This window comes from Alexandromys fortis, unplaced genomic scaffold, assembly GCF_014885135.2.
Source record: "Alexandromys fortis isolate MF-2015 unplaced genomic scaffold, M_Fortis_MF-2015_v1.1 scaffold_237, whole genome shotgun sequence".
Classification (NCBI taxonomy): domain Eukaryota; kingdom Metazoa; phylum Chordata; class Mammalia; order Rodentia; family Cricetidae; genus Alexandromys; species Alexandromys fortis.
In genome coordinates this window covers 542,510-566,305 of record NW_026068137.1, presented here as the reverse complement: position 1 = coordinate 566,305, position 23,796 = coordinate 542,510, and the positions used below count along the sequence as shown (strand labels likewise).

Genomic DNA, 23,796 nt, shown 5'->3' with positions numbered 1-23,796 from the left:
AGAAGAAACCATGGTCAGAATATACTGTGAATATACTGTATATTTTAAAAAATCAATTTTCAATTTTAAAAAGATATGTATTTTAAAGTCAGCTTTGCTGAGCGGTAAATTTTAATAGCTTTGTCTTCAGGAAAGATTTGTTCTGAGATGATATAACAATCTTGACATTAGATAGTTTGGAAATAAGGAGAATACGAATGCTAAATAAAAACATCACAACACCAAACTTTATTATTTAGATGACGAGATCTGTGGTATCAGAGGGCCATACAGGAATAAACCTTCCTTTTTCTCTCAAAAACGTAAAAAATGCTGTATGATTCATAGATGGTAGCTGTCAGCTAGGTCAGCATTGTACCATTCAGAGATGCTGGTGGTCAGCGAGGTCAGCATTGTGCTGTTTACACCCACACATTCTTTCGAGTTGTCTCACATGTTTTAGTAAGTATTTTCCCCAAAAACTCTTCAATCAAGCAATTCTAGATCATTCACGTGACAACCAATTCCAGTCTCTGTTCAGAGATGACGGTCTAAGAAACTCTCAGATGAAGTTTTCTCATTGCATTGTTACACATTTGAGCAACTGTTTAACAAAAATATCTCTTCTCCTCTCTCTCTCTCTCTCTCTCTCTCTCTCTCTCTCTCTCTCTCTCTCTCTCCCCCTCTCCTCTCCTCTCTCCCTCCTCCTCCTCCTCTTCTTTTTCCTCTCTCTNCTCTCTCTCTCTCTCTCTCTCTCTCTCTCTCTCTCTCTCTCCTCTCTTCTCTCTCCTCTCCTCTCTACCTCCTCCTCCTCTTCTTCCTCTCTCTCTCTTTCTCTCTCTCTCTCTCTGTCTCTCTCTGTCTCTCTCTCTCTCTCTCTCTCGACAGGGTTTCTCTGTGAAACAGTCCTGGCTGTCCTGGAACTTACTCTGTAGACCAGGCTGGCCTGTAACTCACAGAGATCGTCTTGCCTCTTCCTTCTGAGTGCTGGGATTAAAGGTTTGGGCCACCAGTGCCCAGCTACAAAATTTCTTTTTCTCTTTATTTTTAGTGCTAAGTAATTAATGTCATTAACTAAAAGTCAGTAAAACAAACTTTGTAGTAGATGAAGAAAGAAGAATAAAAGGAAAATAGATATATCTTGCTGATGGTAGCTGTCACATACAGCAAAACATTTTTCTTTCAATTAAAGGCTAAGTCTGTTTAGAAGACTAAAGTCTTCTAAGTCTTTTGTGATGTCTAAGGGCCTTGTGTAGTTCTTCTCATTTATATCTGATATCAGGAGGACCCTGGGAGGTGAAGAACATGGCCAAGATGGATTTGCCATTAGTGGAGTCCTGTACATTTCTGAAAAGTCTCTAAGAGCAAGGATTTGATTTAGTCTGCAAGTAATGCACCTGATGTATCTTGTATGATAGTTTTAGAAACAGCTTTTTATTCCTTCTATGAGAGAAGGCAGTATATAATATCTTTTATTTCAGTCGCGAAAAGTGGCTAGTAGTTCCATTGTGGATCTACCTTAGGGACAGCAGTATCTCCAATGCCGTAATATACTTATTGCCAGAGAGCGAGAATTAATCCTTTACTATACTGATGCAAATTTTTGTCAATATTCTGTTGCTTTAAGTCATACTCAAGACCATTCTGTGGAGAAAGACAGGTCATGAATGTCTTCAGGTTGTCAAGGTAAGGCTAGTAATTCAAATGTGTTTGTAATTTGTAGACTTTGGGTAAAGAAGGAGTCCAATTTTGTTTCATTTTAGAGAAAGAATTCAATGTGGACAATGATCTCTGTTATAGCTATTTATCAGAAAGGCCGTTAATTAACAGAATCGGTTGCTTGGAAGGGGCTTCCAGAGTGGGTATGTGTATTGAAGGAGCTTGCATCTTGTGGCTGAGGAGATGGAAAGTGGAGAAGAAATATAGAGGAGGCTGAAAAGGGTGATCAAGCATGGAATGGTAAGAATCCACTTGGTCAGCACTATCAAGAGTTGGAGTCAGATGCAGCCAAAGGGGAGGGAGGACACACTGAACAGAAATCAAGGATGTCTAAGTGATGGGTAAAATATAAGGAACTTTAGAACATCTGCCAAGACATAGAGATAAAGATCAAGTTTGAAGAGACTATTGTGAATGAGGGTCATTTCTAAACCTCCTGTTTGTCTAATGCATGTGAGGGCTAGGTCATGTTGTTATAGAGCACCAGGCATTTAGAGTGAACCTCTCTCTTTCTCTCTCCAATAAGACAGACTTGAGGTCATTTAGGAAACACCACAAAGGGAAGTCCTAGGGAGGTGTCAGTTGGTTGAGTGTTGCCCATAATCTGAACCTATAAGAAGGAAGAAGACAATTCTGAGGAAAGAAAGGCCAGATGAAAATAAGTAAAAGAGGGAACAACCAGAAGAAAGATGTGAGCCATAGCTGGTGAAAGCAGACCAAAGAGGGGTGTCTCCATTCTTTGGGATATCTACTGGAAGGGAGAGGGGGTGCAAGAGCCTTAACCACAGGAGATTTTGAAAAGTATAATCTGTAGAGTAATTGGGTAAGTAGGCAGACCTAATTTTTGCCAAGTGAAAAAGGTAAACACAAACTGTCTGCAACCAAGAGAAGCTTTCTCTTCACCCAAGAGAGACACCCCAGATTTTAACTTACTGTTGTCTTGATGAGCACCTGGCAGTGGCCATGGCCTCCAGTGATGTGGGTTGGTAATTTTAGGTCACCAAATATGGTAGGTAGAAACTGATGCCAGGGTCACAGGAAGCAAGTGCTTTTACCAGTATGGCAAAGGATTTGTTTGCCCTCTCTAGGCAGAGAAAACTAAGCACCAAGAACAGCACTAACACACTTTTAGTAAGGACTAGGGTTCATATGTAAATTGAGCTAGAAGGCAGAAAGTGTAGGATTTGTGTAAGGTTGGCTGCAGGCCTCAGGAAGTAATTTTACTGAGCTTTAGAAATGCTATCAAATAGAGAGTCACTATTTTTGTTTCAGACTGTGGTTGTTTGTGTTTCTTCCTTATTTATTTCATACAAGTTCTTAGTTAAGCAAACTCTGGGTAGGATTGTACTGAGTGGTCATGATCTTTTTCCATCCAGGTTGAGCTCCCAAAAACAGGCCAAGGACAAAAGGCAAGCCATTTTCATTTAGATATCATTTTGTTTGGGTCATTTAACTATTGGGCATCCAGTAAGAATTCAGCAAGTAGAATATTAATTGTCATTGATGTTGATATACTTTAACTATTTTTATTCTGTTTAGTGTACATGATATCTCATTTATCTAAAATAACATCTTTGGCTGGTTTTGTTGTTTCTACCTCAGGAGTATGCATAAACTCTGTTTGTATTTTGTCAAGACTAAAGTATGATGATTAGCTTAAAAATAGGTATTGAGCCAAATTAGAGTAATTTATATCAAATATATGACATTACACTCAGAGCAATTAAGATTGTATGTTGATTTATAAAAGATAATAAGCAGATGAACACTGCACTGGAAGCCCCAGAGGGCATCCATGTTGAGCATGAAGCATACGTAGTGGCCCCAACCATAAACACTTCAAACTGAGAATGAATTTGATTCTTCTATTTTAAAGATAAAATATCTCATAAAATATAAAAATACACAAAGCACCATTACATGCCTATGCCCTCCCATATCCTGACATATTTGTTCCAAATTTTGTGAATAAGCTGAAATTGAGATAACGTGATATCTTATATATTGTTTATTTGACTCCACACTTTGCTATGACCATGTTTTTAAAACAAAAACAGCATTTTCCAAAATGTTAGCATCAACTAAATTTTATATTTATCTCTGCATTATAACACAACATCTCTTTCAACAATACTATCTCATACATACATCATATTCCTATGCTCACAAAATGCTATTTATTAAACACAAGTTGAAAATCTTTAAAAACTATATAGGTAGATATTTTATCCCTAGATCCCTCTAAACTATAACAGTCAACAATATGAAAATGTTCATAATTAGAGGAATTCATTTTAATTATCTCTTAATTCTATGTTTTTAATGTTTAGCCCAGCTGGGGTTTTAACATAGAAATGAAAAGGGATTGGGCCCAGTCATGGTTTTTGTAGTATATTAGATTTGATTTCAGGGAATAATAAAAATGATAGATTTTGCTTCTTTCTTAAAAGTATCAAACTAATCCTAAAGTCAAGATGAATTAAAATGGAAAATCTTAATATTTAGGTAAGTCAGACATCAGTCTGTAGGTCATTACCTTAAAGTGTGGGCCATTACATTTGTGCAGAACCAACTTTCAAACACATCACCTCCTTTTCCAGAATCATTAGAACTCCTGTCGGTGTTTTATCGTGGCACAGCTAACTTTGGTTTTTGTCTGTTCACAAGTAACCTTCACTGTGAAAAGTTTACACTATCTTTCTGTAAGTGTTCATCAAAAGCAAAGAAAACAAAACTCAAAATGTCATATGACCTATCATTTAACCAAGCACAAAGCTCACGGGTATTCTAGAAATGATAACCAGATGGTTAAGATCACTAACTATATAAGACCATAAAAATGTCAGTATCATGAAAATGCCTGGCTAAGAAAATTAAACAATATGCAGCTTATGGTGAGTGTACAGATTTCCAGCTTGTACTACAAACTGTGCTAACAAAAACAAATGCCTGTGAAAGAAATATATTTCCAGAAGTAAAATGTTAGATTAATTAAATTAAGTATTTCTTACCTCTCGCTTTTCCCTTCTCTCATTCTTCCCCTCCTTTTTTCCTTCTTCATTTTATTCATTTTTTCATCCATTTGTTTCTCTTTTGTCTCATTGACCAATGTTTATTTGAACCATTAATAGTTGATAAGAAACAGCAAGAACTACCCATAGGCCCAAACACAGATGAAACAAGATGAACAACTTTTCTTTAAAATTTTCTGCAGTGGTCAAGAATAACTTACATGGCAAACATGAATATGATAGTTTAATTTCTTGGGGCACTTTACTTTCAGTACTAAATGAGATATGATCTTACAGTGTATGTAAGTTTTCAGTTGTCTATTTTTATTTACTATAGAAATATTTTGACAAAAGACCAAAATCAATACAAAGGCATTGCTCATTCAGTGGCTAGAACTCATCTGGTACATCCTCTTGGAAACCCCATTACATGGGTAGTAGTATTACCTTAATATCTGAAACATAAAATTGAGGAAGAAAAGCATGAACTAGGGACCTATCTTCATTGGTAGGATGCTTACCTATCACACACATAGTCCTAGGTTCCATCCCTGGCATCATATAAACTGTGTGGAGACAGGAGGATCAGATGTTCATCTTGGCCTACATGGAGCAGCTTGGGATACTCTGTCTCAACAAAAAAGGAAGAAAGAAATGGAAGGAGGAAGGAGGAGAAAAGGAGGGGAAAGAGAGAGAGAGGAAAGGAGAGAGAAAGAAAAAAAAGAAAAAAGGTGGAGAGGGCTAAAGATGAAATGGCAGAACTGGGACTTAGGACCACTTGCGTAATGCCAAAAGACCAAACATGAGCTATAAACACTCCAGATCTGTGTGTGGACAAAGTAATGCTCGCTTCTTTGGAGGCCTAAACTTTCTGTTTAGTCCTTTTCAGGGGAAGGATTAAAGTGTCATTGGCACCTATAAAATTGCAGTTCATGGGGTTAGTTTTAAAGCATCCAAGCTCTCTGCTAAAGTGGAACAGTGATTCCAGTATAAATAGAGTCAGGGCAGGAGATAAATCCAGCAATCCATTCCCATGGAATCTAAATTTCATGGAAAATATCTGTCTAAACATTTCAATTTAGAATAAAGAGTTCATAACATGGGAAATGGTAAAAGTGGAGATGAAGGCTTAAATTGAGGTGGGGATGGAGGACAATAGTTTTTCATTTTATTTTATTTACAAAGAACCAAGAATTTAGAAAATAAAACTTTTTCTCACACAGGGTCCTAGGAAAGCAATGAACAGCCAGCACATCCTGGAAAAGAGAAATCTGTTTTAACCTGGGCAATGTAACTATCTCTAACCCCATTCTACTCAGCCTGTTTCCTCATTTGTGGATATGGAATACTTACCAGCTATTGTTTGCCATGTAGAATGTGCTGATAGGGATTTGACAGATTACATGTGCTAACTTTCCACCAAGGATTCCTGGAGTGGGAACATGTCTTAGGAACGAGGAGAAGTACTGACTGTGATGCTGTGGGCAAGTGGTGTGGGAGGTCCTTCTGTCCATGTGCAGCTTTCATTGGTTAATGAATAAAGAAACTGCCCTGGCCTGTTGATAGGGCAGAACATGGGTAGGCGGAGAAGACAGAACTGAATTCTGGGAGGAAGAAAGCAGAGTCGGAGATGCCATGGATCTGACACCAGAGTAAGACATGCTGCCGAAACTTAGCCAGTAAGCCACTGCCATGTGGCGATACACAGATTAATAGAAACGGGTTAAATTAAGATGTAAGAATTAGCCAATAAGAAACTAGAGATAATGGGCCAAGCAGTGTGATTTAATTAATACAGTTTCTGTGTGGTTATTTTGGGGCTAAGCTAGCTGGGTGGCCGGAATGAACAAGAGGGCCCTCCTTGTTGGGCTGGGATGCCACACTTGGTTGGTTTATCTTGTACCCTGTGACATGGCCTATCTACTCAGAGAGTCAGGGAAACAAAAAGGCATACTGTTTTCAGTTTTACATTTTAAAAAAAAATCCGGAAAAAAATTTAAATAACCCTTTTCTTTGGCAGATAAAGTTTTTCCCTAATGTAGTAGGAGGCATATATACTAAAGGTTAAAGGAGCCTCCACGAAGTTGATAATAGTTAAATGTGGGAGAGTTGATAGAGAAAACCCCAAACTCACCATGTTACAGCAAAGGAAGCACTGGAGATTAAGAATGGGACTGAGCATCGAGTGTTGCAGTTGTACCAACTTCGTTCTTTGTCTGCAATACCTGTGAGGTCCTGTGTTCATTCAGGAGTCGATGAAGCCTAGGCACTTTGGTCTTTGACCATATTTCTCCTTGTTTCCAAATTGCAGTGTCACAAATCTTGTTACCTTACATTTTGCCTTGGTACTCCCACTTAGAAGCTACCTGTCAGTGTACATTTTCACTAACTCAGGAAGAAAGGAAAAGCCACACTGCTTTGTGTTTGCGCTCTGAGCTGCCTTAGAGTGTATGGATATTTTTCAAGGTGCTAAGGCTGAAAACTCCTAATACTTTATTTTGTTTGTTTGATGAGTACATAATGATTTTGCACCTTAGATTTTTTGAAATACTAGCAACAGGAGAACAGATGGACCTGCTCATTAGAAATGCCAGGAAAGATGGCAGGATGCTTAGCGATTCCCACATTTATCGATCCTATGGAAATGTTCACCAATGAGACCAGTGATCCTCAACCTTCCCAATGCTGTGAGCCTTTAATACAGTTCCTCATGTTGTAGTGATCCCTAAGCATAAAATTATTTTTGTTGCTGCCTTATAACTATATTTTTGCTGCTGTTATTAATTGTAATGTAAATAGCTGTGTTTTCCAATGGTCTTAGGTAACTCCTGTGTAAGGGTCATTCAACCCCAAGGGGTCATGGCCCACAGATTAAGAACCACTGACCTCAATGCACCACAGCACACAGAATTTAAGAGAATAACCACAAACCTCAGATGAAACTTCAACAAAGAATTCAAAAAGTTTGAAGAAGACACAAAGAAATTTAAAGAGAATTAATTAAAAAAATATGTTAATGATGCCTAAGAACATGAACATAAGACTAATGGAAATGACAATGACAATCCAGCATTTTAACATGGAATTCAATTAAAAAAAAAACTGGAAGTGTTGAACAGGACTCAAGTGAAAATGAAGGCAGAACTAAAAAAAAAAAATACAACTAGAAAACTCAAGGGAAAGCCTTACAAGTAGAATAAATCAAGCAGAATATAGACTATCAAACTCCAAGGTAAAGTAGAGTATAGAGATGAAATAAGCAAAGAATGTAGAAACATTTTAAAGCACAAGAAAGGAACATAGAGGAAATGTGGGTGTAGAAATAGACTAGGGAGAAGAATCCCAGGTCCATGGCATGGACCAGGTCTTCCACAATATCATAGAGGAATTTCCTTCAAACTAAGAAAAGACATAACCATACAGATACAAAAAGTACACAGAATACCAAATAGACAAGACCAGGAATAGAAAGAAATTCCACACAGCATACAATAGTTAAAACACTTACGTATAGAGAACAAAGGAAGTATAAAGCTACGAGAGAGCACACACAAACCACATACAAAGGAAAACTCATAAGAATAGCAGCTGGTTCCTCAATGGAAGCTTGGTTTTCTAATGGAAGCTGTCTGATAGATCATTGGCAGAGAAACAGCAGGATTAAATGACATCATACATCAAATGGATATAAATTCAGCAGTTTCAATATGCAAAACAACTCTTTCTGCATATTGCAGGTTCCATGAAGATCCGTTAATACCATATGTAGAATATAAATCTGACTTTTAGACAAAGTCATACAGACTTTGAGGCCTTTTACTTAAATTTTCTGATTTGTAAAATTAAATTGTAAAATTAAAATTTCTGCTTTTCCTGATTTATTTGCACCAGTATAGAATGTGGGCTCCAGATATTGGTGTTTCCCATACAATATGAGAATAGATTCAGTTAGTTTTCTCTATAAATTGAATTCTCTTGCTTTTGGGATATTTGTTGTTGATTTGTATTTTGTTTGGATTATGCTTAGAAAAAAATATTGTTTCTAGAAATGTCCTGTCTACAATCCCTTTTTAGGTGACCTTATTTACTACAATTGAAATGCTTAATGTTGGGGTGATGGAGGAAGGTCATTGGCTAATAAAGAAACTGGCTTGGCCCATTTTATTGGTTAGAACATAGGTAAGTGGAGTAAACAGAAGAGAATGCTGGGAGGAAGAGGAAGTAAGGTCAGAAGTAATGCAGCTCCTCTTAGAGCCAGACGCCTCAGACAGAGAGGCATGCTCCACCCTCCCTGGCAGATGCACGCAATGAAGCTCCTCCGACCCAGGATGGACGTAGGATAGAATCTTCCCGGTAAGCGCACCTTGGGGTGCTTACACAGATGATTAGAAATGGGCTAAATTAATATGTGAGAATTAGCGTAGAAGAGGCTAGATAGAAATGGGTCAAGCAGTGTTTAAATGAATACAGTTTGTGTGTTGTTATTTTGGGCATGAGCTAGCAGGCGGCCGGGGTGCTGGGGACGCAGCCCCACCGCCGCTCTTATTTCAACATTGGGGAATATGATTTTAATGTGTGTGACTTTTGTTCATGCTGTATTTGTTTACCTCCGCAAAACTGTGATTCTTTCTCTATCTAAAACACCTGATAGTCATAATAAAGAGCTGAGGCAGGAGGAAGGATGGGTGGGGCTGGTGAGCAGAGGATATAAATAGAAGGAGAAATGAGAAAGAGGAGCAGCAAGAGAACAAGGAGAGGAGGACCTCAGGGGCCAGCCACCTAATCACTTAGACAGCCATGGAATAAGAAGGAAATCAAGATATACAGAAGGAAGAAAAGGAAAAATGATCTATTTTAATAAGCTTTTCTAAGGCCCATTTCTTGGTACTCAGATCAACCAACCTTTTAAGAAATAAACCAAGAATTGTCAAACCAACAATGCAACCTTCCTAATGCTATGACACTTTAATAGAGTTCTTCATGTTGTGGTGACTCCAGACCATAAAATTACTTCATTGTTACATCTTAACTGTAATTTTGTTACTGTTATTAATCATAATGTAAATATCCAATATTTAGAATATCTGATATGTGACCCCCCCCAAAAAAGGTTTGCTACCTGCAGGCTGAGAACTGACTTAGGGTATATCATTAATTCATTTATTTGAAATCCTGTACTTTTTTTTTTGTAAGGCATTTAGTGCTATAAATGTTCCTCTTAGGACAGCCTTCATTACATTGCACAGATTATAATATTCTTTGTCTTCATTTATATAATATTGTTCTTTTTTTTTTCAGTTTTTCCTGGGCTTAATCTGACCCGCAGTCATTCAATAGTGTGTTATTCTCCATGAGTTTAGGCATTCTGTAGTTCCTATGGCTGTTGACATCTAGCTTTATTTCAGTGTGGTCAGATGAAGTGTAAGTAGAGACTTGCTTTGTGTCCTAAAATATGATAATTTATTTTTTTGTCCAAATAACCTGTCAGTTGTGAAAGTGGAATATTGAAGTTGCCCACTATCATTTACTTTCACTATGTTGAAAATAATCTGTTCTTTTACACCTGTTAATATTTGTTTTATGAAATTAGGAATCCCTGTAATTCATATTTTTAGAATCGGGAAAAGTGAGCACTGCTTTGTCAAATGAGAAGTTGATTCCTAATCATGGTATTCAAGGATCTTCTTAGTACGAAGCCAATTAATTTTAAGCTTTAAATTTTCAAACAGAGTTTCCATTTTATATTTTCTGTAGCCAACTTCCTGTTCATCTACCAGTCTGTTTGCAATGGGCGCCCCTGTCTCTGGTGTATTCTGCACCAGGGTGACTCTGTCTCCAGTCTTTTCAAGATGAAACACTGCTTGCAGCCTCCGCCCCAGTTGATTTTCGTACTTAACATTCTGTTTCATGCCTCATGGTTTCACAATGGCAGGACTGAATCAACTTCCATTTTCACAGGAAAAGGAAACTAATAAATTATTTTGCGTGAAAGGCTTGTTATGGGGTCATTGACTTGTTTCCCTCCTTTTCCTAACATGTCGTTTCCTGGAAGTAAACAGGGCGAGTGAAATTGAAGCTTTCACTTCATTCTTCTTCTCCCCAGACAGCGTAACTCTGGTTCATTTGCAGTGCTACATCATATTTTTATACAGCTCCTCATATTTGTATATGTGCACTTACACCCATTGTTATTATTTTAAATGCCTTTAAGCATCAAAAACAAAATACTCTGTGGTTTAACTTTTGACTGAGTAATGACTTACCAGATTTATTAAATCCACACACGTACATCCAATGGGCACCCTTGTCTCTGACATCTAGCTTCATTTCATTGTGGTCAAATGAAGTATAAGATATTATTTCTAAGTTGAGACTTGCTTTGAGTCCTAAAATATGATAATTTTTAGATTTTTTTAGATAAAATTCTCTGACCTGCAGAGAAGAACGTGTATTCAGTGTTTGAGCGTCATGTTCTGTGGAGGTCTATTTGATTTATGATATTTATCTCCAATGTTCAGTTTCTTAATTCACTCCTGTCTTTTCGTTTGTTTAGTTATTTCCTGTCTCACTTTTATTCTTAATTTCTTGAGACCCGGTGTGTTAGCCAGAGTTCTTTAGAGGAACATAACTCACAGACTTATATATGCTACTTATTCTAATGGCTTACAGGCAGCCGTGCCCCAAGAGTGCTAGGACACATGATTAAGCATGCTTCTAAATCTGTAATATTTAAATTTTTTTCTTATACCACGGGAATTTCCAAAACTTAGGGTTGGAGGAAGCTAACTGTAAATGGTTGCGAAATCTTCCACAATGATGCCTTATCTGGCCTGCCTCCTGAAGCTGCATGCATGGCCAATCTAGCGTAGTCTACAGTGATTACACACCTGTCCTCCACGCCTCTCTAGGATAAGCCAGGAAAGCAGTTATGAGAGCATTAACCCTTGTTTTCTTTGAACCAGGTCTTTTGAGGTGGATACCAGGAAGGAAATGGGTTCAAAGTTGATACTCCCAGCTGAGCAATAAGAATCTGCTTAGACAATTTGTGGAGGATAACCCAAGATCCAATTTTCCAGTAAATTATATTAAGATATATTTTTATCTAATAACAATATATTAAAAACAATGCTAGAGTGCCGGGCGGTGGTGGTACACACCTTTAATTCCAGCACTTGGGAGACAGAGGCAGGCGGATCTCTGTGAGTTTGAGGCCAGCATGGTCTACAGAGCTAGTTCCATGACAAGCTCCAACGCTATAGAGAAACCCTGTCTCAAAAAACAAAACAAAACAAACAAACAAAAAAACCAAAAGAACAGTCTAGGAAGGGTTACTATTTTGAATGTGTTCAAGTTTACGTAAATTCAGTAACAATATTGGAAAGGAAAATAGCTGACTAACTCATAACCATTATTATAGAAACAATAACTATTTTAACATTGATTGAAAACTTGCTCTGTGCCCAATGCAAAGAATTTTATGTAAGCCATCTTACTAATTGGAAAGCTATCAGATAAACACAGTGAGCTTTACTTACACAACAAGAGGCACAGGGTCCTTCGTTACAGTTTCTTAAGGAGTAGAGACCAAGCCGTGACCTGCTATATCCTACTTCTCATTCTGAATCAGAATGGACACTGCAAATTACGAGAACAGAATCAGCAGATTAAAAAACAAAAACCCAAGAGAAGTTGGCTGCCTTCCCCAAACTAAATGATTAGTGACGGTGAGGTCAAGTTCAGACATATCTAAGGCACACGTGTTTATGGTTCGTCATAACTGCTGCTGCTGTGAGCAAGAAGGATTCCCTCTCCTCAAACGTGAGGGCTGCTTCCTCTAACACAGACACTAGACTTGGTGTGTCGTATCTGGCCTTGTGGGCAGAAAAAAAAGCTAGACATTGGGCTTCCTTGATTCTGTTGGAGAAAGCATGACCTTTCTCACTCTCTCTCTGTCTTCTGTCTCACGGTTTCTCTATTTCTCTCTACCCACCTCCATAAGTTACTGAGTACCCTCCCCTTTTTTTCCAGCCAAGAAGAAAAGGTTTGCGTTTCCATGTAGGCTATGTAGACAACCTGATTTTCAGCTGACTTGGGTCTCCATGTGGCTCTTCTCTTGGGCTCACTAAACACACTTGCAGCCATCCTCTCTTCTTTAGAAAGGCGTCTGTGCCCCCTGTTGCAGCAACACACAGCTGGTTTTCAGAAAGAGCTGGACTAAATCCTGCAATTGTGGGTCCTGAGCGTTTAGCTGCAATTTGAGACAGTGTCAGCAAAACCTGAAACTGGCCTCCACACAGGAGATAACGTACCCTTCACTTGTCTGGCAGATAGTTTTAGTTTTCTGTCCAACTTTTTGAAAGATGGAATTTTGAAACTATTTTCTTAAGCTCTCAGCATTCTTATTTTAATCTTCCTTGCCCAGGGAACCCGAGATTTTCTCATCGCCTGGATTAGCACAAGCGGGAGTGATTCTTGAAGGTGTTAGGGGTTTTCTCAAAAAGCAATGAGACTTGAAGTACCAGACAATGACTTCTGGATTGAAGCCAAGTCTAAAGTGGCTCTTGATTTTTTTTTTTCCAGCACCTACGAATTTTGACCCGGAAAGTGTTTTTTTTTTTTTTTTTTCTTTCGTATCCTATTCCTTTCAAGTAGTGTACTGAAGCTACAGAAATAAATCAGAAAATTTCCAAACCTGATGAGATCACTTTAAGAATTAAAAGGACAGGTGGTGGAGTACACCTTTAATCCTAGGACTTGGGAAGCAGAGGCAGGTGGATTTTTATAAGTTCGAGGCGAGCCTGGTCTACAGAGCAAGTTCCCGGGAAAGCCGAGGCTATACAAGGATATGGATGGTTTCTGTATTGGGGGAGGGATGGGAAGTGGGAATGGGCTTTTTTTTTTCTTCTTCTTCTTCCTCGCCTTAATCTCTGGAATTGAGAACTCCCAACAAGGAAAGACCTCAAGGACTTTGGGAACTGGAAGGAAGCCTCAGTTACCTGGCGCTGAGCAGTCCCTAGCGGTCGGTCGTTCACCGTTCCACTCTCCAAGAGAAAGGCGGGGGAAGGGTCAGAGGAGAATGTTTGGAAGCAGTGGTTGGAGATAAGGAGGTGGGGTATTCCTGGAGTTAGGGGAAATGGGGGAACAATAGGTAGGAGAACAAGAGAAGAGAGAGGACACCGGACAGAAGAACCTAGGGATAAGGTAGCAGAGATGGGGCTCAGGAAACAGAAAGGTAAGGGGGCGGGGACACCTTGCAGCGGGTCACGGGGCGGGGACGCCAGGTGTAGGAGGCCCGGCGTCTGCGTGGGAGGAGCGAGCTGGAGCCGGGAGTGATTCACCTTTCCCGGCCCTCCTGGCTCGCCCCAACTCCGGATCTGGGCGGAGGGACCCTGGGGCGTGTTTCCCCACCCCTTGCGGACTTCGGAACCGACTCGGACAGACTGGCGCCGGAACAGGAGTGGTCTCTACTGGACGACAGCTTGGTGGGTTCGGGTCCTGCAAGAATGCGGGCCCTGTCGGCCGTGGACGCACTTGCCAGAATGCGACCCCCTCTCCGGGACCCCAGGGCTGCAGAGGACACTCATCCGGCGCTGCCAGCGCGCAAGAGCGCGGTGGAGAGACTGGCGGCCGACCGCGCCAAGTACGTTCGGAGCACGCCGGGATCCAGCCAGGGTTCTGTCTCCGAGGGCAGGGTCCCTGAGACCCCAGGGGTGCAGCACCGCAACCCAGTTCCTTCGGCTGTTACTCCAGTTCCCGTAGCCCGCAGGGTTATCCCTCGGAAGCCGCTGAGACCTGATTCGTTGGTCATCTACCGACAGAAATGCGAATTCGTCCGAGGGCCAGGAGCAGACGGTTCCAGAGTCGGGACGGTGAAGAAGTTTTCCCAGGGGTCTCCCAAGGACAAAATACCAGTGGCCCCTGAGACGACCGTGGTGTCAGGTGAGGGCAAGACGAAGGAAACAGAGGCCACTTGGACCAAGTCCGATCAGGCGGTTGCCACTAGCCCAGCCTCTCCGTTATCACCTCCCACCCCTGTAGTGGCCACGGAGTCCCCAGGTGTGCCTTTGAAGGTGGCTTCAGAGGTTCCAGTTGCACCCTCCGCAGGGGAGCTACGGGTGTCGCGTCGCAGAGGATTGCAGCGCTCTCAGTCAGATCTCAGCTCCCGCTACTCGATAGCCAGGGCCGAACCCGACAACTTCTTCCTTTATTGCGGCCTGGAACCTGAAGTGGTGGAGGCTCTTGGGAGAGAGAACTTCTCTGCTGGGTCCGACTGTGTTACATTCAAAGTGCGGAGCGTGAGCATGGCTACTTCTGATAGTAGCTTCTCCAGGCACAGCGAGGACGGGCTGCAAGAAGAGGAGCTCATGGAGCAGATGCCCAGCACCACCTCTGTAGTAGAAAGGAACGCCCGTATCATAAAGTGGCTGTTTACCTGCAAGAAGGCCAAAGAAACCCCCAGCCAGAGGTTGCAGGGACCTGCCTGATTGACGTTTGATCCAGGTTAGAGGGTGGGGGGTGTGTTTATATGTGTTAACTAAACTGGGTGCTGGCCAATCACAGCTCCTGGTTAGAAAACAGAGCCTACAGTGTGAGGGCTTGCAGTTGCCCTCCTGGTGTTGAATTTGAATACCTGGAAAGGTCATTCCGTTAACGCTCTCCCTGCTGGTTTATTGCAGTGTAGCTGGTAGAAGGCAGAAGTACTAAATGGTCCAACCGGCAGTCTCACGCTCCCATTAACTCCTGTTTTGAAAGAAAACTCTGAGGCTTAGGCCGTTTTGCACCCGGCCAAACTCCTGGTGGGCCTTTCTGGTGTCTACCTGGCATTCAAAGCTCCCCTTCAGCCCTGATATCTTACTTCCAGCAAGACGCTGGGGATCCCCCACCCCCATCCTAGGCTATGAGGTTTTGAGATCTTGGTACTCCTTTAGCAAGAAAAATATGTTTTGTTTTGGTTTTTGTTGTGGTGGTTTTTGTTTGTTTGCTTGCTTGTTTTGCCAGAGATGATAATACAGAGTGTAAGCACCTCCTGGTCTAGGAAGTAACCACACACTTCTCTGTCCTCGGCCTGTGCAAAGATGCTAAGGTTGCACACCTCCTTTCTCTTTTGTTTCGAATATACCTTGGGAGCAGGAAGGAAAAGACACCTTTAAAGGAGTATTGTTGCGAACAAGGCATTTAAATATTTCAGCAGGTTTTTTTTTCATTCTGCCTTTGAGAGCAAGTTACTGTGAAAATTTTTAAAAATCACATTTTCTGTCCCTGAGATAAATACTAACTGAAGACACCTTATTAGAAAATGAAATTCCATGGGGGATTAGATGCTTATATTCAGCCAACCTATGTTTATGAATGAGCTATTGAGTGGTCTTTATACAGATAGAAAAATAGTAAGGCAACAGGAATTATTTTTTCTTGCTTTCAGAAGACTCAACCTTAACTGTTTCATTATAATTTATTGAAGATTTGCATATTGCACTAGTTCAAGTTCCCAAGGAAGGTATAGAAATAATAACAATAAAATAATAGAAAAAGTTGCATCCGTTTGTATTTTCACGAAATTGTCTTTGAATCTGAGCCGTGTGGTTGATGGCAAGGGTACCATGGTGCAGCTCTGAACACTGAGACATAGAGGGGGTAGTGGATGAGTAGGTATGGAGAGAGAAGAAACAGCGAAGGGCTCAGCCCACCTCACAGGCACACATGCTAGGGCTGACTTAGTCATCTATAAAAGGAAAGGAGACAGAAAGGTTGTTCTGCTTTGGTGTTTTCTTTTCTGTGTAGCCAATAATCTACATTTGTTGGTGGTGTTGTTCTGAGAGTGGTGCACAGGGGAGAAAAAATTGCCTATTTGAATGAGACATAAGAAAACATAGATTGCCCTAAGATAAACTTAGGGTGTAAAAAATGTTGGGGTAACAAGATGCCGTACCGATAAGCTAAAGTAAAACCCAGAGAATACTCACCCCTCTTTTCTCAAGACTTCCGGATGGTTTTGGCATCATCACATGAAATTTGCTCCATTACCTTAATCTACTAAAAGATTAGCACAAAGCAGCCTGTGGTATATAAGCACTGCAGAGATATCTGGAACCTTGGGACGGTGAAGTGACATTGCTGGGCACTCTCTAGCTCCTCGAGCTGGTGTTTGAGCCCACAGCTCCATTCACCTACTCTGATCCAGGTGGCTAACCCCAAAGCTGAGAGTAAAGTGTGCGTCTGTGGTTCTAGTTTTTCTTCTAGCTTACGTTTGTGTTGAAATAGGATTGCAGGGAAATTACAGAGTATCTGAGATGATCAAAGGTGGGATTTAGGAGTGAAAGACTGAATGCCATTTACGACAGTGGTTCTCAACCCAAGGGTTGTAGACCCCCTTTGGAGCTCTAACAACCCTTGCACAGGTGTCGACAAAGACCATCGGAAAACACAGATATTTATATTACTATTCATAACAGAAAAATTAGAGTTCTGAAGTAGCAAGGAAAATACTTTTGTGGTTGGGGGTCACCACACCTGAAGAACTGCATTAAAGGGTTGAAGCAATAGGAAGGTCGAGAACCACTTATGTTAATGAGTATTTTGTTCACTTAGTAGACAGAGACCTATAATTTATAATAAAATATCCTTCTTGGAATTAAAGCATAAGTTTATAGGTTTCTTACCCAGTGGAATAAAAATGCTTGCTGGTCAAAATAGAAAATAGTGTAACTGCATACAAATCATAGAATTTTCACACCACCCTGTAGTGTTCTATCAGACAGCCTACCTTGTTTTTGGTTTTGTTGCCCAGCCCTAGGCCAGTATTCCTAGGTGGAAGGTTTTGTCAGTATTCCACTGCATGAGCTATTGAAAGAAAAGAGAAATCTCAAAATTCCAGGAAAAGGCTTGTAGAGAGAGATAGTTTTCTATCAAAGAACCCAGATCAAAGCTCTCTTTCACATACCTAAAATTTTTTTTTTCAAAATTTAAAACACAAGAAAGATGTATTGAAATAATAGAACTATTATAAAACCAAAGAAAGGAGAGGCCATGTTCTCTTGTACATTTTATAGCAGATGAGATGTGACTCATGGTTTTTTTCTGTTTTCTTCACAGGAAGCAAACTTTTCCATGATGAAGGGACCCTTAGATTGAATGGACTCCTGAGCCATGTGTTTGGTTCTGTTGACCAGGCTTGTATATTAGCCATGGTGAAGTGCCGTGGTGAAGATGGGAGGGAAGATATTAGTAGCTGTGAGAGGCAGCCTCCTTGTAAGAGTACATCTCAAAAGGCAGCTGAAGAAAGGATAGCTGTTGGAGAATATTTTCAGGACTTTTTTTTTTTTGTCTGACGTACTGACAGTTTCTGCAATGTGTTTTGATAATATGTAAATATATGCTTTCAAAGAAAAGAAGAAAGTATGAAATCAAGCATGGATGCGGTAGTATACTCCTTTCAACTAATTTATGCTACTTAAAGTTATGTAAGCACAAAGAGGCATCAGTGTGGCTGACACAATCACTTGGCACTTACATTGGTTTCCTATACTATACAACCGACAGTCTTTTGTAATGATTTGAAGAGGACATTTAAAATCACTTTAAGGCTTCGTGGTTCATTTTGTTAATGCCACTTTCTTCTTGGCCATAAATATATAAAAACACCCATTGGGAGATTCATAAGACTAGAGAGCATGCAAAAAAAAAGTGGGGGTCCTCTTTGCACTTGTTCAACGTATGTGTAATTAGGGAGGTCCATAAGAGCCTGGAATATAAGATAACAAGTATTTACTTATTTGGGGAAAAAAAACTCACAATAAAGATAGAGAGCCACAGTCCTCTGTGGACACTGGAAGCTATGAGCCGAACTCTGACCACCAACCAAGAGAAAGCAAGCACGTTTCTTGTCTGTGTTTATGGTACCTCAGACCATACCCTAATGGGCCAATACCCAAGAGGCTATTGGCTGAATTAATTCCCACAACACCTCCTCCTTTTGTCTAAATAAGAGAGTTCTAAACCCAATACAAAACTATATAAAATAAGAACAAATATCAAGTATTGTCCAGGAAAAAGAAAAGGCAAAAATATATACACAAAAATAGAACTACAACCCACATGAACAGCCTCAAGCAAGAAACACAAGCTACATGTTCAGTCTAAGGTAATGAGCAAATGACAGAGATTATTTCAATAGCTGCCTTATCCTGAGAAGTCTAAATCTTGTACTAAAATGTCTTAGCCAAGTTATGAAAGGAAAGTAGCTATGACTGTTTAGTCTTCAACTCCATCAAAGACCTGAGAAGGAAAATAGTATACCTGAGTAAGCAATGGTGTAAGCAAACAACTTCCAAAAGGTGTGAGAAATGACAGAAACAGCTGGCTACCTGGACAGTCATCCACAGTCTCATTTGTAATTTTGGGGCAACCAAATTTGGCTAAGACCTAGAGCATCTGACAAACCATTTTCAGAGGCAGGAAAATTCAAAAGACTGTCCTATCCTGTCTTCACAAGGTTCAGCAGTCATTTTTGCTTGTATCTTGTTTCTCAGGTTTGGACAGCGTGCATTTTGTCAGTAGTAAAGGCAAGGGAAATTCTTTGCCCCAATACTAGTTTTGCCAAGAAGAAAACAAGCTCTAAGTGGAGTATCTTCAGTGTTCAACATTCTCTCAAGAGTAGATCAGTGCTGCCAGGAGCAATCGTGTCTTGTGTCAGCAGAATCCTGAGTTATTTAGATGTCATATTCTATAGTTCTTTGAGGAATTTGAAGATTACTCATCCATGTGGAATACAATCTCTGTGCATTTAGAGAATCTGATTAGTCTAACTCTAAGTATGGCAAGTATGGGTGACTATTGACTTATAATTCTTGAAACTGTATAGCTTAAAGACTAAGGTTTCACATTATAAAATAGTCTTTAAACAGATATGCAGTAAATGAGGACAATGACCCCAAAATGTAAACAATCTATGTAAGTATCTTGATCAGAGATAGAAATGTATAGTGCAATATGAAAAATATACCCTAAAATTGCATCAATATCCAAAATGTCTTAAGCAGAGGTAGAAACATGCATGCATACAATATGACAGAATAACTTTGCATAAGTGCACAAATATTGTAAACAGAAATAGGAGCATATCCAATATAATAAATATAATTTTAATTTGTATTAATATTCAAATTATCTTAGACAAGGGTACAAAGATTATTTTACAGTTCAGTTTCTTGTGATTTGGCCAGTACCTAAGGAGGCCTGTTAGTTCTTTCACAATGTTCCCAGTAGAGTGTACTACATAGCACCCTCATCCTTACTCTAACAGGGATACTTACTCTAACTGGTTCACACATAAGGAGCACTTCCCTGGCCTGGGGTCTGGTTCCACTTCACATACCATAAAATTAATTTTGGCATCCATTCATTGTTTGCAGAGGATGTGTTTGGAAGCAAGGGCTGCTCCTGGGGTTTGTGAGGTTCTAGGTTCTGAGTATGTGTAAAAAGTTACTGAGCCCCGGGTTATGAACTTGTGTGTAATGTTCACAATAAAAGAATTTTAGATTCAGAATGTTCTGAGAGAAACTATGTGTGAACAACAACTTCCCAAAAATTGTCAGTCAATTCTTTGAAAGTTTACTGTATTTTTTTCAAAATGTATTCCTTAATTTTTAAAGTAAGATATGAGAAAAGATTGTGGATGGAATTTCTAAATGGTAATATTTTATGTCATTCCATTTTGAAATGTCTGTACTTTAGTTTAAAATGTATTATGTGTAACTGTTTTAAGAGTATCTTTTTAGTCACAAAAATATTTAGTTTTGCATTTTCTAGTCCTCAGGTGGCTTTCTTTTATTTCACATGGCTTCCCTTTCCCCAGCTCATTTTTACATTATTTTCTCTTTTGCCATCTTTCCATGCACACTGTTTATTTGAGCATTTATCTTTTGTTTGCAAGTGGAGCTCTGTGAGACTTGTTTCAAATATGTCACAAATGATTATTCTTGGGGTTTTGCCTCTGGAGCCGGCTTGGGAAGTGTGACCTGTGCCACCCCACCCGAGCTGCTGTTCTGCATATCACTGTGTCACACTTCGTTTCAAGAGGTGTCACAGTGACAGCAGTTTGTAAAAGATCTTTCAGTATGTGCAATTCTTTATTTTCAGGTGTCCCATTAGTTTTATTTGTAAATGTCTTAAGAGAAAGAGTTTGGGGTGGAGACGATTTAGCAGTTAAGAGGGCATGAAATTTATACGTTTGTCACCTGTGTGTTAAGTTAATGTTACAAAGAATGGCGTATAAATAATGTAATTAGATATGTTGGAAAGAAGATAGTAATGACAGCCATTCAATGGTAACCTTTTGAACTGCTACATGTGAATAGAGTAACAGTGTCCAGATTAAAAGATAGTGATATGCCAGGGGTTTTCCTCATTCTCTATGAAAATATTTATATCTACATCTCTCTGGCAGTAGAAGAAAAGGTGACTTCGCTGTTCCGTGCTTGTTCCAAGAGTTTATTGCAATGCTGCCATTGCTACTGCCTTGACCTTGGCATATGACTGCCAACAGGTGGGGCAGTCCTGAAGTGAGGTTGTGGTACTGTGATCTTCTCCTCGCCAAAGGAAAGCCTTTGCAGACTTGGTCAAAGGAGATGCATTGTGTTTGAAGTCTGCAGCTCTCCTACCTATGTTTATATTTACTATATGGCTGCATTAAAACTATTTTAGAGTATTTAGCTCTTTGGTTTTCCTTAAATATACCATGAATCATATGCTTTAAAATAGTTCTTTTCATGTTTTAGTACTAGCATCCATCACTGAAAAAATGAACTTCAAAATAAAATGAAAACACTGTATCTTTATCATTCATTCATTCATTCATTCATTCATTCAGGGAAGGCTACTGTGAATTTTTTAAGTTGGTTCCCTATCTGTCCAGCACAGCTGGGTCTGTGTGGACCTGAAGGTAAGGTAGGTGAGGAAGTCTGGTCTCTTGTGGCAGTAACCAAGCCAGGCCAGTTTCACTTTCACACTTGCTATGACTTATGCCTACATGGAACAGTATCCAAGGGATCCAGTGTCTTCTTCCCAGCCTCCGTACATTCATGCGCATATGTGATGCATATGAATTCACTCAACCCAACACAGGTATACACATTTTAAAAATTCTTAAAAAAATAGAATTATTTTTTCTTAGCAATTGGAAGTCTGAACTACAATAGCAGAATGGCCTGGTTCTTCTATAGACCTGTTGCTCAATTTGAACTTACTTAGGACTTTTTCCAGAAAAGGACATTGAAGCTTTTTTAATTTCATATACCCACTGTCCACTTATCTGATATAAAAACGACAGTGCGATTTATTAAAAGTTGCTTTCCCAGTGTGTCACTGATGGCAATGACAGAATTCGTTCACCTGCATATTTCAAGGAATCCGGTGCTAAAGTTGGTACTGAAATTCACCTTGTTCCCTAACTCCTCCAACCCCCCATTCCAGTATGAAACAAGATAACAAGGAAAGAGAGATGATGGACAAATGAATGTATTGACATAGAGAAATGGAAATGAAGGAAGAGAACGTGTAAAGAAAGAAACAAAGCAGGTAAGAATCGTGATGCTAGACCTATGAAATTTATGGTTTCATTCATTTCATTCATGGTTTCTATTTGATGTAGTATTCCTGAGCTACAAATGGATCTGAAAGTCCAAATCACATAAAGAGAATCAAATAAAAGGCAAGGGAAGCATACCTTTTTAAGTGGCAGATAATTCTCTACACTGTTATCAATTGTTCAGCTTTGAAGCTTACACTGAAGAGAAAAAGTACTCACAAATGATGCTCAGGAAACCTACATCTAGTTGGTTGTTGTTCAGGGACTATATACTGTAGCACGAATAATAAAAGCTTAGAGACAGATATTAGGGTTCAACCTGAAGATCAGAAAAGCAAAGACGCTAAGCTACTAGAGAGCTCTTTCCTCTATGAACTCTTCAGACTGACAGAGAGAGTTCCTGTCTCATCCTGCCTTATATTCCTCTCTAGTGCTGGGATTAAAAGCGTGGCCCACCAGTGCCTGGACTCTATGGCTAACTAGTGTGGCTGGCTGGGATTAAAGGTGTGTGGCAACACTAGCTGACCTATACGGCTAGTGTGGCTGTTTTGTGTTCTGATCTTCAGGCAAGCGTTAGTTATTAAAATACAATTGAAATGCCCCTGCATTTCTCCTGTTTGTGTAAAATAAAAAAGAAGGATATAACTAATATAAGAAAACTACATACAGTAAGTACAATAACTATAATATATACAGGTAATAAATATATCAACAATGTCTAGTCCATTTGCATTTGACAAATTCAGAAAAAATACTAAATATTTATCCTATCTTAGTGAGTCCAAAGTTTGTACCCAAATTACTTTTTATAATAACTTGCTTTCTGTGCCTGGTAAACAAGGATTTCGATTGTAGTTTAATAAATAAAGCTTGCTTGGGTATCAGGAAAGAAACACAGCAGTCTGAGAACAGGGTTCAGGGAAAGCCTACAACCCATGGTGGAGAGAGAGAGAGAGAGAGAGAGAGAGAGAGAGAGAGAGAGAGAGAGAGAGAGAGAGAGAGAGNGAGAGAGAGAGAGAGAGAGAGAGAGAGAGAGAGAGAGAGAGAGAGAGAGAGAGAGAGAGAGAAAGCTGTCTGAAAACGCACAGGGGATTGTTCAGAAAAAGCATGTGAGGTGGGGGGGGGGGGACTGCCTGAATGCAGAACCAGCCAGTCGAGTGTGCATGAGTCCTGTAGCATTTAGAACACGGGTGCTTCTGGAGTTTGGTTGGCAGCTGGAGACTGCTTCAGGAAGTCTACAACACGAAAATCCCAAACTCACACAGAGTCTTGGGGAAAAAAGAAAAGAAAGATTAGTTGAGTGTGGCTGGAGCCCTATGTGAAGCTCTGGCCTGTGCTGGTGGCTAAAAAGCCTTGGGCAAATCCCTTTTTCATGAATTTGTACCCCAAACATTGGGTACCAATTGTAGCACGAATAATAAAAACCCAGAGACAGATACTGGGGTTCAACCTGAAGATCAGAAAAGCAAAGCAGCCAAGCCACTAGAGAGCTCTTACCTCTAT

At 39.9% G+C, this 23,796-nt stretch overlaps 1 protein-coding gene across 1 annotated transcript; it reads left to right on the top strand.

The window, feature by feature from the left end:
* Positions 1-14,062: 14,062 nt before the first annotated feature.
* Positions 14,063-21,418, top strand: Fam110c (family with sequence similarity 110 member C). Its single transcript, XM_050126539.1, has 2 exons — positions 14,063-15,209; positions 17,802-21,418. The coding sequence occupies exon 1, from the start codon at positions 14,213-14,215 to the stop codon at positions 15,191-15,193; it is 981 nt and encodes a 326-aa protein (XP_049982496.1). The 5' UTR covers positions 14,063-14,212; the 3' UTR covers positions 15,194-15,209; positions 17,802-21,418.
* The last annotated feature ends 2,378 nt before the right edge of the window (positions 21,419-23,796 follow it).